The 15260-nt window shown below is 37.9% G+C and overlaps 1 protein-coding gene across 1 annotated transcript in view; it reads left to right on the top strand.

The window, feature by feature from the left end:
* LAMA3 (laminin subunit alpha 3) overlaps positions 1-15260 on the top strand; it is a 246562-nt gene that overhangs the window by 132872 nt on the left and 98430 nt on the right. Inside the window, exons 33-35 of the mRNA XM_075826335.1 lie at positions 12329-12540; positions 14135-14339; positions 14670-14814. Of these exons, the coding sequence (XP_075682450.1) occupies positions 12329-12540; positions 14135-14339; positions 14670-14814 (562 nt within the window). The remainder of the gene's footprint in view (positions 1-12328; positions 12541-14134; positions 14340-14669; positions 14815-15260) is intronic.

Below are 15260 nucleotides of genomic sequence, written 5' to 3' on the forward strand. Positions count from 1 at the left end.
TCCGGTGGCCATATTAAACGCTAGAAACAGGCCGGGAAAGATGTATGCCGGGACCACATAGTGATTATAGATTCAAAGTTAAACTTATATAGACAGCGATGACCCGTTAGGAACACACAATGTACAGCCACAATTCTCTAAAAAATGTATCAGAGGAGAAAAAAATATTCCATGAATACAACCGTTATTTGGTGATGATCATAGTAAGACCATTACATAACACAAATACATGTACAAGACATACAATTAATAAACATAATATTACAATGAGAGAGGTGCACTTATGGTACACTGATTATTAATATAATATAAAGAATATAAATATATATACATAACTCTAAATTATATATGTACACCATACATACATGTAGCCACTGCGCCAATTGTTTAATTGCACAAAGAATATATATTGGCCCAAGAAAATATATATATAACAATAAAGAGTAAACAGTGAGAAATATATTTTTGTATTATTATTACATTTTTCCATTACTTTATATATAAATAAAACAATATATATATAAAAAATAAATAAACACCCAAAACAAATATATATAATGTGATAAAGGTAAGTGACCACACGTGCAAAGTGGAAAGTGAAAAAAATCATAATTTTATTGAAAAACAGTACAGAATTAAAGTGATGCACACGTGAATGATGACACCTGAAACAAATTCAATTGATTAATAGTCACAACATATGAAAAAAAATAATATATATAAAATATATAAATAGTGTTATGACAATCAAGTACAAATTATATGTCAAAATGAAATTATCAATATAATATAAAGTGTAAAAATATTAGTGCAAATAAATATATATAAATATAAGGTGTGAAAATGTGATATGTATATATACAATAAAAATATATATACAAAAATATATATACAAAAATGTATGTATTATACAGTGAATTATAATGAATGGATATATCAAAAAAGTGCTAGCAAAGTTAATTAAAATTTTTTTAGATGTATATAAAAGATAATAATTCATATGTATGTACATATACACAATAAAGTAAGTAGGTAATAATTGGGCCAAAATGTAATAGCTGAGCCAAAACACAAGCGCCCAAAAAGAGTCTATATTGAGTACCCCCTGAGAGAGCTACAAAAATTATGGCACACCACTGCATGAGATAATTGGCACTTTAAAACGAATTGGAACATATATGTGTAATACAAAATCCTGATATCCCAATGGATGGACGCCAAATGCAACAGAAGATCCTATGAAAATACAAAGAACAATATCAAAAACAAACTCAAATTATCACCAACCCAACAATATACAGTGAGCCAAAATCAAACTGATCCTATCACAGCTCAAAATGCAATATATATACACCAATGAAATAAAAACAAATGATGCCATGGGACCATAGGGACAATTTAAAGAAAAGAGGCAAAGGACATTTTTTCGTTTAGCCCAAAAGGCGAACTGGTCTTCAATTTTGTAATCCATTTGCACTCGATGCGTTCTAATTTCCGAAAAGTATCTCCTCCACGTGATCCGATAATGATTTTGTCAATACCGTGAACCTTTAAATCTTGCCAACTGCTATTATGAAACTCACGAAAATGTCTGGGAATGGACTTTAGTTTCTCTATTTCATCCCAATTATTTTTCTCAATAAGTCCCGCCTTTTTAATGTCCCTGACATGTTCCTGGATTCTCGTTTTCAACTCTCTTGTAGTCATACCAACATAAGAGAGGCCACATGGACAAGTGGCCATGTAGACCACCCCCGTTGTACTGCAATTAATAAAATGGACAATTTTGAAACTTTTTATATTTTCAGAATCAAAAAATGTGTCAGTTCTTACAATTAATTTACAGATTGAGCAGTGGCCACAGGAGAAGGATCCCCATGTGGGCCCTTTAGACCCAAACAAAAAGGTCTTTGAATTAGGAGTACTATAATGACTACGGACCAAATGGTCACCCAGAGTTTTACTTTTTTTGGCAGTAAGTTGAGGTTTAGAGGGTAGAAACTTCTTGAGGTCAGGATCATTGAGAAGTATGGGCCAAAAACGAGTCACAATCTTTCTCATCTCCCCCCATTGTGTGTTATAGGGAGTGATGAGTCTCACCGTGTCATCCTTTCTTTTGTGTTTATATTGGGTGAGAAGATTGTTGCGATTAGTATGACGTGCTCTTAGGTATCCCTTCTCAATATCAGAATTAGGGTACCCGCGTTGTAAGAAGCGAGTCCTCAAACATTGGGATTCAGTTTCAAAATTGGAGTCAGAGTCACATACCCGTCTAGCCCTTAAAAATTGCCCAGTTGGAATAGCACGTATTGTGTGGGCGGGGTGAAAAGACGATGCATGTAAAAGAGAGTTGACAGCTGTCAACTTTCTAAAAATAGTAGTGCTCAGCTTACCTGTATCTTGTACTTTTATTTTAATGTCCAGGAAATCCATGGTGGTTTGACTAATAACGCTTGTTAATTTAATATTTAGTGTGTTGGTATTCAGGATAGATAGAAATCGATCCAATTCTGTACGAGTACCCTGCCAGATGAAAAGGATATCGTCAATGAAGCGCATCCAACCCACAACACAGCCCGACACCATATCCATGGCCTCCCGTACAGTTTCCTGTTCCCAGAAGCCTAAAAATAAGTTGGCATATGATGGCGCACAGGTCGCGCCCATTGCAGTCCCACGTAGTTGTAAATAATGTTTATCCCTGAACACAAAATAATTGTGCTCAAGGACAAAACGCATGAGAAGATTCAAAAATTCGACCAATTCATGGTCCAAATTGCATGAGCGCAGAAAATATTGGACAGCATGGAGACCCAAATCGTGGTTAATGCAGGTATACAGGGATTCCACATCGCAAGATACAAGATACATATCCTGCTCAATGGTAACCCCATCAAGACGCTTCAATACATCAGTAGAATCTTTGACATAAGATTGAAGACTCTCGACACAGGGGCGAAGAAAATAATCAAGATAACGACAGGTAGCCTCACATAAACGACCACATCCTGACACTATTGGCCGTCCAGGTGGTTTCTTACAATCCTTATGCACTTTAGGTAAAAGATATAGTGTTGGAGTGATCGGAAATTTTACAATGAGACCATCCATGATTTTCTTATCAATAATGCCATTATCGCAGGCTTCCGATAATAGCGTATCCAACTGGCCCTTGAATAGATTGGTAGGGTTATGCATTAACCGCGTATAGCAATCTGCATCCCGTAGTTGCCGGTATGCCTCTGATTCATACATACCAATGGGCCATAGTACCACATTGCCACCCTTGTCAGCTGGTTTGAACACAATGTCACGCATTTGTTTTAATTCACGCAATGCCTTGCGCTGTGCCCATGACAGGTTATCAAAACTACGTTGTTGTGGTAGCATGCGGAGTTCATCCACTACCATTCTGACAAACATCTCCACAGATGGATTAAGTGACAAGGGTGGAAATGTGGTAGACCTAGGACGAATGGACTCTGGGAACCTACTAGTACTAACCTCCTGCTCCTGGAGTAAAGATTCTAGCGCCCGGACCGCTTCCAGTTCCTCCTGTGCTGAAAACAAATTATAAGGATCGTTTTTAGAGAAGTGCTTTTTATATATGAGTTTGCGTGCAAACAAAAACACATCTTTGATGGCTGTGAAGTCATCAAAAGCCGATACAGGGCAAAATGTAAGCCCCAACGAAAGTACCGAAGTTTGACTAGGAGTAAGTTTTCTATCTGAGAGATTAATTACCTTCAGTTCACCTCCCGCATTTTCATCGGAGGGATTAAATTTTCTTTTTGTTGGAGTACGTCTGGTTTCATATCTCCTGGTTCTCATAGGCAGAATGCCTTGTGAAGTACCAGAAGCTACACTATCAAGTGAGGATAAAGACTCAGACCGTACTAGCGTAGAAGAGCCACGTCGTTGCCATTTGTAGACCCTTTTTTCCTGGAAGTCCATCAAATCTCTTTGGAATTTTTTGGACTTAAGTTCTTTGATCTCATTTTCCCATTTTGTGTATTCTGAACTTAATTCAAGTTCAAATTTGGCCAAGAGGTCTGGAGTAAGTTCAGATTTAACTTTTTCCTGTAGAGGTAATATCACTTTTTCGATTTCCTCCAATTGTTTCTTGTCCCACCCAATCAGAAGCTCAATGAATGTACGTGAGCAAGACTTACAGGCTTCTTCCCAACGAGAACGAAACATAGTATCCTCAAAGGGGAAGGAGGGGAAGACCTGAACTCGTAAGCCTCTGGGAACAAGATCTTTGATAAGATATTGCTCTAGAGATACTTTGTTCCACCATACGCGCATCCTTCGTTTAAGTTGATCCTTTAATTTCTTTTGGGTTTCTAATGTACCCAAATGTGATACACCCATAGATCCCATAGCATCATTGTTAAAAACTTGGGTCACAAGAGACAACCAATTGGATTCCCTGGTATGGAAATCCATATTAGTACAAGGGCCTGTTTAGAGAAACAAAAACACAGATGAATACCTATATAGTTACAGACCAAACAATAACGTTTCAATTTAACGTCCACATATATCCAAAGAATATATAGAATGAATACCTATAAATGTACATGTGGACGAATCATGCATCCACAAAGGAAAAAATAGAAACAAGTACAAATATGTACATTGTAAAAATCACATCACTTTATTGAAATACATAAAAACATATTGGCCATCAAGACCTAAAATGAGACACACAGTTAAAATACAAAGAAGTGGGGAACACCCGATTATGACACAATAGAATATACTCAGAACAGCCCAAATATAAAAGGTAGTTCAGAAAGGCATACTATTGATGGAAAAAATCCAGAAACCACTGCTGTAATATAAGTTGCCATGCCAATGCAATGACACATCAATGGATGAACAGCAAGTATACAAGGAAAGGAGCATACAGGACACACTGGTATATATGTGAACAGTATAGCAAGGGAATAACCGAGATTCAAGCCCGGTCCCAAAGAATGTACCAACCAGTATAAGTCATAATAATCCTAGGGTGAACACCACACCATGAGCCCCGACGCGCGTTTCGCGGTAGCTTTATCAAGGGGTACTGACAGGAGAGGAGATAGACGCTCAGTATATACACAGAGTGGGAGGAGTTTAATTGAAGCAGAGCCAATAGTTAAAAACTGCTGCAAATGAATACTAATAAAATGCAGGTGATGTCCCAAGTCACCTGCATAATGAATGCAGGTATCATTGTAGACGCACGATGTGTAATTACCTTAAATGTAATGAACTGAACAGACGTCAGACAACGCCGATATCCGCCCAATGTGTGCTCGCGGAGCGTGAATGCGCATGCGCACACACGACGATGGAACTGCGCCATGAGATGGCAGTGTGGACGCCGGAGTATGACGTATCACACTCCGGTGGCCATCTTTAACACTGGAAACAGTCAGGGCAAGATGTATACCCTATGACAAATATCGATATCAAGAAAAATGTAAAAGGGCACAATAAGAGCGCAGTGTAGATGCCGGAGTATGACACTCCGGTGGCCATATTAAACGCTAGAAACAGGCCGGGAAAGATGTATGCCGGGACCACATAGTGATTATAGATTCAAAGTTAAACTTATATAGACAGCGATGACCCGTTAGGAACACACAATGTACAGCCACAATTCTCTAAAAAATGTATCAGAGGAGAAAAAAAATATTCCATGAATACAACCGTTATTTGGTGATGATCATAGTAAGACCATTACATAACACAAATACATGTACAAGACATACAATTAATAAACATAATATTACAATGAGAGAGGTGCACTTATGGTACACTGATTATTAATATAATATAAAGAATATAAATATATATACATAACTCTAAATTATATATGTACACCATACATACATGTAGCCACTGCGCCAATTGTTTAATTGCACAAAGAATATATATTGGCCCAAGAAAATATATATATAACAATAAAGAGTAAACAGTGAGAAATATATTTTTGTATTATTATTACATTTTTCCATTACTTTATATATAAATAAAACAATATATATATAAAAAATAAATAAACACCCAAAACAAATATATATAATGTGATAAAGGTGAGTGACCACACGTGCAAAGTGGAAAGTGAAAAAAATCATAATTTTATTGAAAAACAGTACAGAATTAAAGTGATGCACACGTGAATGATGACACCTGAAACAAATTCAATTGATTAATAGTCACAACATATGAAAAAAAATAATATATATAAAATATATAAATAGTGTTATGACAATCAAGTACAAATTATATGTCAAAATGAAATTATCAATATAATATAAAGTGTAAAAATATTAGTGCAAATAAATATATATAAATATAAGGTGTGAAAATGTGATATGTATATATACAATAAAAATATATATACAAAAATATATATACAAAAATGTATGTATTATACAGTGAATTATAATGAATGGATATATCAAAAAAGTGCTAGCAAAGTTAATTAAATTTTTTTTAGATGTATATAAAAGATAATAATTCATATGTATGTACATATACACAATAAAGTAAGTAGGTAATAATTGGGCCAAAATGTAATAGCTGAGCCAAAACACAAGCGCCCAAAAAGAGTCTATATTGAGTACCCCCTGAGAGAGCTACAAAAATTATGGCACACCACTGCATGAGATAATTGGCACTTTAAAACGAATTGGAACATATATGTGTAATACAAAATCCTGATATCCCAATGGATGGACGCCAAATGCAACAGAAGATCCTATGAAAATACAAAGAACAATATCAAAAACAAACTCAAATTATCACCAACCCAACAATATACAGTGAGCCAAAATCAAACTGATCCTATCACAGCTCAAAATGCAATATATATACACCAATGAAATAAAAACAAATGATGCCATGGGACCATAGGGACAATTTAAAGAAAAGAGGCAAAGGACATTTTTTCGTTTAGCCCAAAAGGCGAACTGGTCTTCAATTTTGTAATCCATTTGCACTCGATGCGTTCTAATTTCCGAAAAGTATCTCTTCCACGTGATCCGATAATGATTTTGTCAATACCGTGAACCTTTAAATCTTGCCAACTGCTATTATGAAACTCACGAAAATGTCTGGGAATGGACTTTAGTTTCTCTATTTCATCCCAATTATTTTTCTCAATAAGTCCCGCCTTTTTAATGTCCCTGACATGTTCCTGGATTCTCGTTTTCAACTCTCTTGTAGTCATACCAACATAAGAGAGGCCACATGGACAAGTGGCCATGTAGACCACCCCCGTTGTACTGCAATTAATAAAATGGACAATTTTGAAACTTTTTATATTTTCAGAATCAAAAAATGTGTCAGTTCTTACAATTAATTTACAGATTGAGCAGTGGCCACAGGAGAAGGATCCCCATGTGGGCCCTTTAGACCCAAACAAAAAGGTCTTTGAATTAGGAGTACTATAATGACTACGGACCAAATGGTCACCCAGAGTTTTACTTTTTTTGGCAGTAAGTTGAGGTTTAGAGGGTAGAAACTTCTTGAGGTCAGGATCACTGAGAAGTATGGGCCAAAAACGAGTCACAATCTTTCTCATCTCCCCCCATTGTGTGTTATAGGGAGTGATGAGTCTCACCGTGTCATCCTTTCTTTTGTGTTTATATTGGGTGAGAAGATTGTTGCGATTAGTATGACGTGCTCTTAGGTATCCCTTCTCAATATCAGAATTAGGGTACCCGCGTTGTAAGAAGCGAGTCCTCAAACATTGGGATTCAGTTTCAAAATTGGAGTCAGAGTCACATACCCGTCTAGCCCTTAAAAATTGCCCAGTTGGAATAGCACGTATTGTGTGGGCGGGGTGAAAAGACGATGCATGTAAAAGAGAGTTGACAGCTGTCAACTTTCTAAAAATAGTAGTGCTCAGCTTACCTGTATCTTGTACTTTTATTTTAATGTCCAGGAAATCCATGGTGGTTTGACTAATAACGCTTGTTAATTTAATATTTAGTGTGTTGGTATTCAGGATAGATAGAAATCGATCCAATTCTGTACGAGTACCCTGCCAGATGAAAAGGATATCGTCAATGAAGCGCATCCAACCCACAACACAGCCCGACACCATATCCATGGCCTCCCGTACAGTTTCCTGTTCCCAGAAGCCTAAAAATAAGTTGGCATATGATGGCGCACAGGTCGCGCCCATTGCAGTCCCACGTAGTTGTAAATAATGTTTATCCCTGAACACAAAATAATTGTGCTCAAGGACAAAACGCATGAGAAGATTCAAAAATTCGACCAATTCATGGTCCAAATTGCATGAGCGCAGAAAATATTGGACAGCATGGAGACCCAAATCGTGGTTAATGCAGGTATACAGGGATTCCACATCGCAAGATACAAGATACATATCCTGCTCAATGGTAACCCCATCAAGACGCTTCAATACATCAGTAGAATCTTTGACATAAGATTGAAGACTCTCGACACAGGGGCGAAGAAAATAATCAAGATAACGACAGGTAGCCTCACATAAACTACCACATCCTGACACTATTGGCCGTCCAGGTGGTTTCTTACAATCCTTATGCACTTTAGGTAAAAGATATAGTGTTGGAGTGATCGGAAATTTTACAATGAGACCATCCATGATTTTCTTATCAATAATGCCATTATCGCAGGCTTCCGATAATAGCGTATCCAACTGGCCCTTGAATAGATTGGTAGGGTTATGCATTAACCGCGTATAGCAATCTGCATCCCGTAGTTGCCGGTATGCCTCTGATTCATACATACCAATGGGCCATAGTACCACATTGCCACCCTTGTCAGCTGGTTTGAACACAATGTCACGCATTTGTTTTAATTCACGCAATGCCTTGCGCTGTGCCCATGACAGGTTATCAAAACTACGTTGTTGTGGTAGCATGCGGAGTTCATCCACTACCATTCTGACAAACATCTCCACAGATGGATTAAGTGACAAGGGTGGAAATGTGGTAGACCTAGGACGAATGGACTATTTTTTCCTTTGTGGATGCATGATTCGTCCACATGTACATTTATAGGTATTCATTCTATATATTCTTTGGATATATGTGGACGTTAAATTGAAACGTTATTGTTTGGTCTGTAACTATATAGGTATTCAGATGTATATAAAATGTTGGGTTTGTGATGTATACATACAGAGGTAAGTCAAGTACAGAAAAACAAGGGGGAGAATTTCCTCCAGCTCACCTAGTCACAGGTAGGGTAGTCAGCACACGGATCCTCGTGTCGGCACACGCGAGGGATATGGCAGAAAAAGAAGGTTGGAACCAGCGCTGAGAATAGTGAAACTGTTTAAAACAGGAAACTATTTCCAAGTTTTAATATTAATTTGAGTAAAAACAATAAACAGAGAAATGGTAATGACGGGCAGGTAATGTCCAAAAGTTCAGAGAGTGATGAGAAATAGGCGGTAGCCTACGCGTTTCAGACCCCTTCTGGGTCCTTAGTCATGGCTTGTGAAATCACAAGCCATGACTAAGGACCCAGAAGGGGTCTGAAACGCGTAGGCTACCGCCTATTTCTCATCACTCTCTGAACTTTTGGACATTACCTGCCCGTCATTACAGCCATGACTAAGGACCCAGAAGGGGTCTGAAACGCGTAGGCTACCGCCTATTTCTCATCACTCTCTGAACTTTTGGACATTACCTGCCCGTCATTACCATTTCTCTGTTTATTGTTTTTACTCAAATTAATATTAAAACTTGGAAATAGTTTCCTGTTTTAAACAGTTTCACTATTCTCAGCGCTGGTTCCAACCTTCTTTTTCTGCCAGAGGTAAGTCAACTCTGATAATGAAACATCTTCTGTGGTTATTTGTCTTAGGGTATAAAATAATTACGAGGCAAAAATCCTTCCACTGTTAAATAAGATGGATTACTTCCACAATAATAGTCACTTTATTTACATTATCCATTATAGGAGACAAAATGCATCTAGTTGTATTAAGCATAGACAGTAACATATTAAAAATATAGTCATGTAAATCTAATGTAAAAAAAACAAGCTTCCCCATGTCATAAATCTAACTGGTCTGTCAGGATTCAACCATTATGAGATTTCATATTGGGGTACAAGCGTCCATTATAGCCCCATAATGATCGTGTGAGGGGCTCTCGTGCTTATAACATCGTCTGTGTACTAAAGACCTTTTAGCAGAACAGTTAATCACATCCAATTGTTATGTGTTGCTGCCACCTTGTGAGAAGTGACAAAAATTGTGTGAGATGTCCATTTTTTTAATGCTATTTTTCAGGGTAAATTACTTATAGAGTGAATGCAGACTATAAATACAAGCATGTAAATAAGTCCTATATATACAGGGTGAGCCATTTATATGGATACACCTAAATAAAATGGGAATGGTTGGTGATATTAACTTCCTGTTAAAGTAACGTTAAAACCAAGCACACCATTGTTTTTCTTGTGAAATTCTCAATAAGTTTGATGTGTCACATGACCCTCTTCCTATTGAAAAAACTAAAGTTGGATACAAAATGGCCGACTTCAAAATGGCCGCCATGGTCAACACCCAGCTTGAAAAGTTTCCCCCATCCCATATACTAATGCGCCACAAACAGGAAGTTAATATCACCAACCATTCCCATTTTATTTAGGTGTATCCATATAAATGGCCCACCCTGTATATACACGTGTGTATCCTGGTGCTAATGGAATGTGAGCAGAACCAGCCATAGTTCCTCCATAACAGTGCCAATCACTGTGCCCCTATACGAGCAACAACCACAGTGTCCCCCATAAATGTTAACCACAGGCAAACGCATAACCCTCCTCACTCCCATCTCTCTCTAGCAGGCAGATACTGTGAGTGGCCAATCTGTAGGGGTATTTAGTATCTGTCGTCCTATGCAAGATTCAGCATAGAGAATAGCGCTCTTTTACTACCTGGCTCTGTGCAGAAGGGGAAGGACAGAAGAGCCGTCCGATGATAGAATTCTGTTCTCTATTATCGAGCACAGTGTCCCAGGTATAGAAGTGCTATTGCCCTGTCATTAATATGTGGCAACCATTGAAATCAGTGTGCTGTCTGTGAATTACACCAGGAGTCACTGGAGGGGGGGGGGATTGATTAAGAATAACGTTTCATACGCCATTCTTTATATAATAAAGTTGTAGTAAAGTCGGTCTAATTTATTACGAGGCGCATCTCTAGTCTTCCATGCACCAGAAATTGAAATCTTCTCCAGCTACGTGCTGGGGAAGGTTTGTGCCACAATTTACCCACCAATTCTGACGTAAATTATAGCAAATTTGTCCGGCGACAGGTGGTCCCCTTTCGCCCCTTCCTTTTTTTGAAAAGTGGCATGTACAGCAGAAACGGCACAAAAGTCGCAGTTTTCCTCGCAAATAGTGGCATTTGTGCCATTTGCGACTTTTCTACAATAAAAAAATGGCGTAGAAAAATAATACATTTCCCCCACTGTTTGTAGCAGCACTTTATGGTTAATGGTCGGAACAGAGGACTCAGTTTGTCCTATTAGGTCATATGGATATGGGTTCTTTAAGACAGACAAGCGCTTTAACCTGGAGAAGTCGCTACTCAGCTGCCTACTCATGAGGCCCAACCACACAGCGGAAACTCACTGGCTGCCAGTCGGGCATCACTGTCCTAGAGTATTATGATTAGAAAATCTGGTTACTAGATACATTTTTATTTATTTTTTTATTTGGGAGGATTGTATGTAATTCTCCTCCATGTTTCTCGAGATAGAAATATACATATCAAGTTAATAATATATATTTGAGAAGGTGGATATTATGCATTTATTTTTTAACGGGAACAAATATAACCATTAGAAATGTTTGTAAACTATAGAAATCTTTAAGGTACTTGAAGACTTTGTACATATTTTTTAAGCCTGGTACAGACTACAACTTTTCATGTGTTCAGAAATTATCTGTTTAACACATCACTGGTGTTTCATATTTAAGGTGCCGTATATGTAATTTTTCCTATTCTCGCCCACACTTTGCTGAGCTCTCTATTGCTGTGTTGCCACCATCCTTTTTTTTTTTTTCCTTACTGCTTCAGGTTTCCATCTTTTATTTAACATAAACTAAGCAAAAGGTGAATGCTAGAATTCGAGATAATCACCAGTGGGGTGCAATAGTGAAATAGGCCCCATTTTGCTGTTTGTATGTGGCTGACCAAACATAGCATACAATATTGTACAGTTTAGGTTTGGAGCTTATGAAAGCCACACTTACTGTTGTAAAGGAAACTATATGAAGTGACATTTGCAATTCTTTCTTATTTTTTTTTTTTCCCTAGTCCGCTTTCCTCGCCTGAATTCTGTAAGGATTCTGCAAGATCTTTAGTGGCATATTATAATGATGGAGCATTATTATGTAGATGCCATGCAGAAGGATCCACAAACCCAATATGCAATCCATATGGAGGGCAGTGTAGTTGCAGATCTAACATCATTGGAAGAACTTGTAGCCGTTGTGCTACTGGTTACTATGGATTTCCACACTGCAGACGTAAGTTAAAGCAGATTTTTCCAGTCCTGCAACTCATTTTCCACTGTATACTGATGCACTCAGTCTGATTTCTCTAACTAAACTAGAGGAAAATCACAAAAATATAGGGCGGACATGCGTACTCCATGCAGATGTTACCCTGGTTAGATTCCAGCCTGTGATAACCAATGACCGACCATGATCTCCCAGGAAGCTAACCGATCCAGAGAGTACAAAAATGATAGGCCAAAGAAGAGTATATTTTCTTGTGAAATATATACAGTTCATTTTTAAACCAGTACGTTTATAGACTATTGATTGTGACAACCAGCAGATAATGAAAGAAGGACATTAATAAGTAGAGTAAGCTCTCATTATATATAGCATTACCTGCACAGTCTTATCTCTAAAAAGGTCTATAGTTTACAGTTAAAGTGTAACTAAAAGTTAAAAAAACTTCTGACAAGATTTGATTGGTGAGGGTCCAAGCACTGAAACCCCCACCGATCGCTAAAACGAAGCGGCAGAAGCGCTCGGCTGAGAAGTGAGACGCTTAGTTTCTGATCGGCTTTTCTAGGAAAGCCGAGCAGTTCGTGTACGGGCTCATAGAGCTTCTATTGAGCTATTCACCAATTGCTCGGCTTTCCGATCAGAGACAAAGCGTCTCAGCGCTCACCCGAGTACTTCTGACACTTAGTTTTAGCAATCGGTGGGGGTCTCAGTGCTCGAACCCCACCGATCAAAACTGCTGACATGTCACTATGACGTGTCAAGAATTTTTTGAATGTTTAGTTAGCCTTTAAGAAGTCTCATCATTGACTTTTACGGTATTATAAGCTAATGTCATCGTTGCATGTGTTTGTAAAGTACTTATTTAGCACATACTTGCCAACTCTCCTGGAAAGTCCGGGGGACTCCCAGAAAAGGCAGCAAATCTCCCGGACGCCGCATCTTCTTATACTCACCCATCCCTGTTCCTGAAGTCCTCTTCACTCCTGGGCGCCATTAACAACGTCCTGCTGTTGCTGTCAGGAGGTTGTCTGTGGCAGCGCCTTTGAGTAAAGAGGACTGCAGGATTGGGGAGAGATGAGTATGTACACATCTGGTCTGGGGTCTGTATTAAGAAGGAGTTTGATCTGGGATGTGCATTAAGGGGTATGGTTCGAGGTCTGTTTTAAGGGGTCTAGGGTCTGTACTAAGGGCATTGGGTCTGGGGTCTGTATTAATGGGGCACTTGTCTGTAGTCCATATTAATAAGGGCGCTCTGGTCTTGGATCTGTATTAAGAGGCTCTGGTCTAGGGTCTGTATTTATTTAGGTGTCTGGAGTTTGTATAAGTTTATATAGTCAGATCTTAGGTCTGTATTAATTTTGGGATAATAATAAAAGGGCGTCATATACACTATTTGCGATTCAAATACAAATAGTTGGCCGACATGTCCTATATAAGGGCAAAAATTGTTGAGGCCGTGCAGGGCTTTATACGCTACATTTCAGAATCTCCATGATGTCCCTTCTCAAAAGTTAGGCGTATGATTTAACATGCTAATCATGATGATTTCTAGTGCAATATATACTGACGGCATACAATTAACCATATTTTATTAATAATTTAGCTTGTACATGTGGTCGTCGCCTGTGTGATGAAATAACCGGAAATTGCATCTGCCCACCTCAGACTGTTAAACCTATATGTGAAGTCTGTGTACAACACACATTCAGTTACCACCCTATCCTCGGCTGTGAAGGATGCAACTGTTCAACTACAGGAGTCATACAGCCATTTCGGCCAGAGTGCGATTCCATAAGCGGGCAGTGCAGGTCGGGTATAACATAATATTCCTTTAATTAACCATACAGTAAGTCATATTAACTATAAGGCTATTTTGGTTTCTAGTAATTAATTTACTTTATCAAATAACTAATCCTAATGTAACATGGTAATCCCAATAGTTGATAATGATTAGTTGTTTGTCACTGTCTATTATCTAACATTGTATAGTAAAAGAATTGCCTTATCTAGGGCTGACAAAAATGATGCATTTGATTGTATGAATTTTATTGTATTGAAGCAGTTGACACACGTTAAAGGCCATTTTCACTGTGATAATGTACTGTAACTGGTATGCTGCTGCTGCTTTTGTCTTACAGGTGTAAGCCTAGGATATTTGGCAGGCAATGTGACCGCTGTGCTCCTGGCTACTTCCGCTTTCCTGACTGCATTCCTTGTGACTGCAACTCATATGGCACTGAACCTCAGATCTGTGACCATCACACCGGGGTTTGCCTTTGCAAGGTATTATATGTATTATCTTAAAAGTGGCATCCTACTTATATATTTTTAGAACATGCAGCAACACTTTGTCTAAAATTGAATTAATATTACAATTAGCTATCAGTTAATATCAGAGACTGGTATAAAGGTGTAAGAAACCCCTGATGGAGGTTGTTTCTGACAAAGGAACCTATGCCAAGTATTAGAGTCACAGAAGGAAATAGCAAATCTGTGAATTTGTTGATTATTACAAAGTAATTTTTTTTGTAAATTTCGTCTTTTTTTATACTGTTTGAATAAAGATAAAAAATTAATATGTCCAAATATGTTAAAAAAAAACTTTGTTTGAATTTGTTTAAGGACACCAATTTCTTATTAAAGAGGCTCTGTCACCACGTTATAAGTGCCCTATCTCCTATATAAGGAGATCGGCGCTGTAATGTAGGTGACAGTGATGCTTTTTATTT

The sequence above is a fragment of the Rhinoderma darwinii genome, chromosome 5 (assembly GCF_050947455.1).
Source record: "Rhinoderma darwinii isolate aRhiDar2 chromosome 5, aRhiDar2.hap1, whole genome shotgun sequence".
Lineage (NCBI taxonomy): Eukaryota > Metazoa > Chordata > Amphibia > Anura > Rhinodermatidae > Rhinoderma > Rhinoderma darwinii.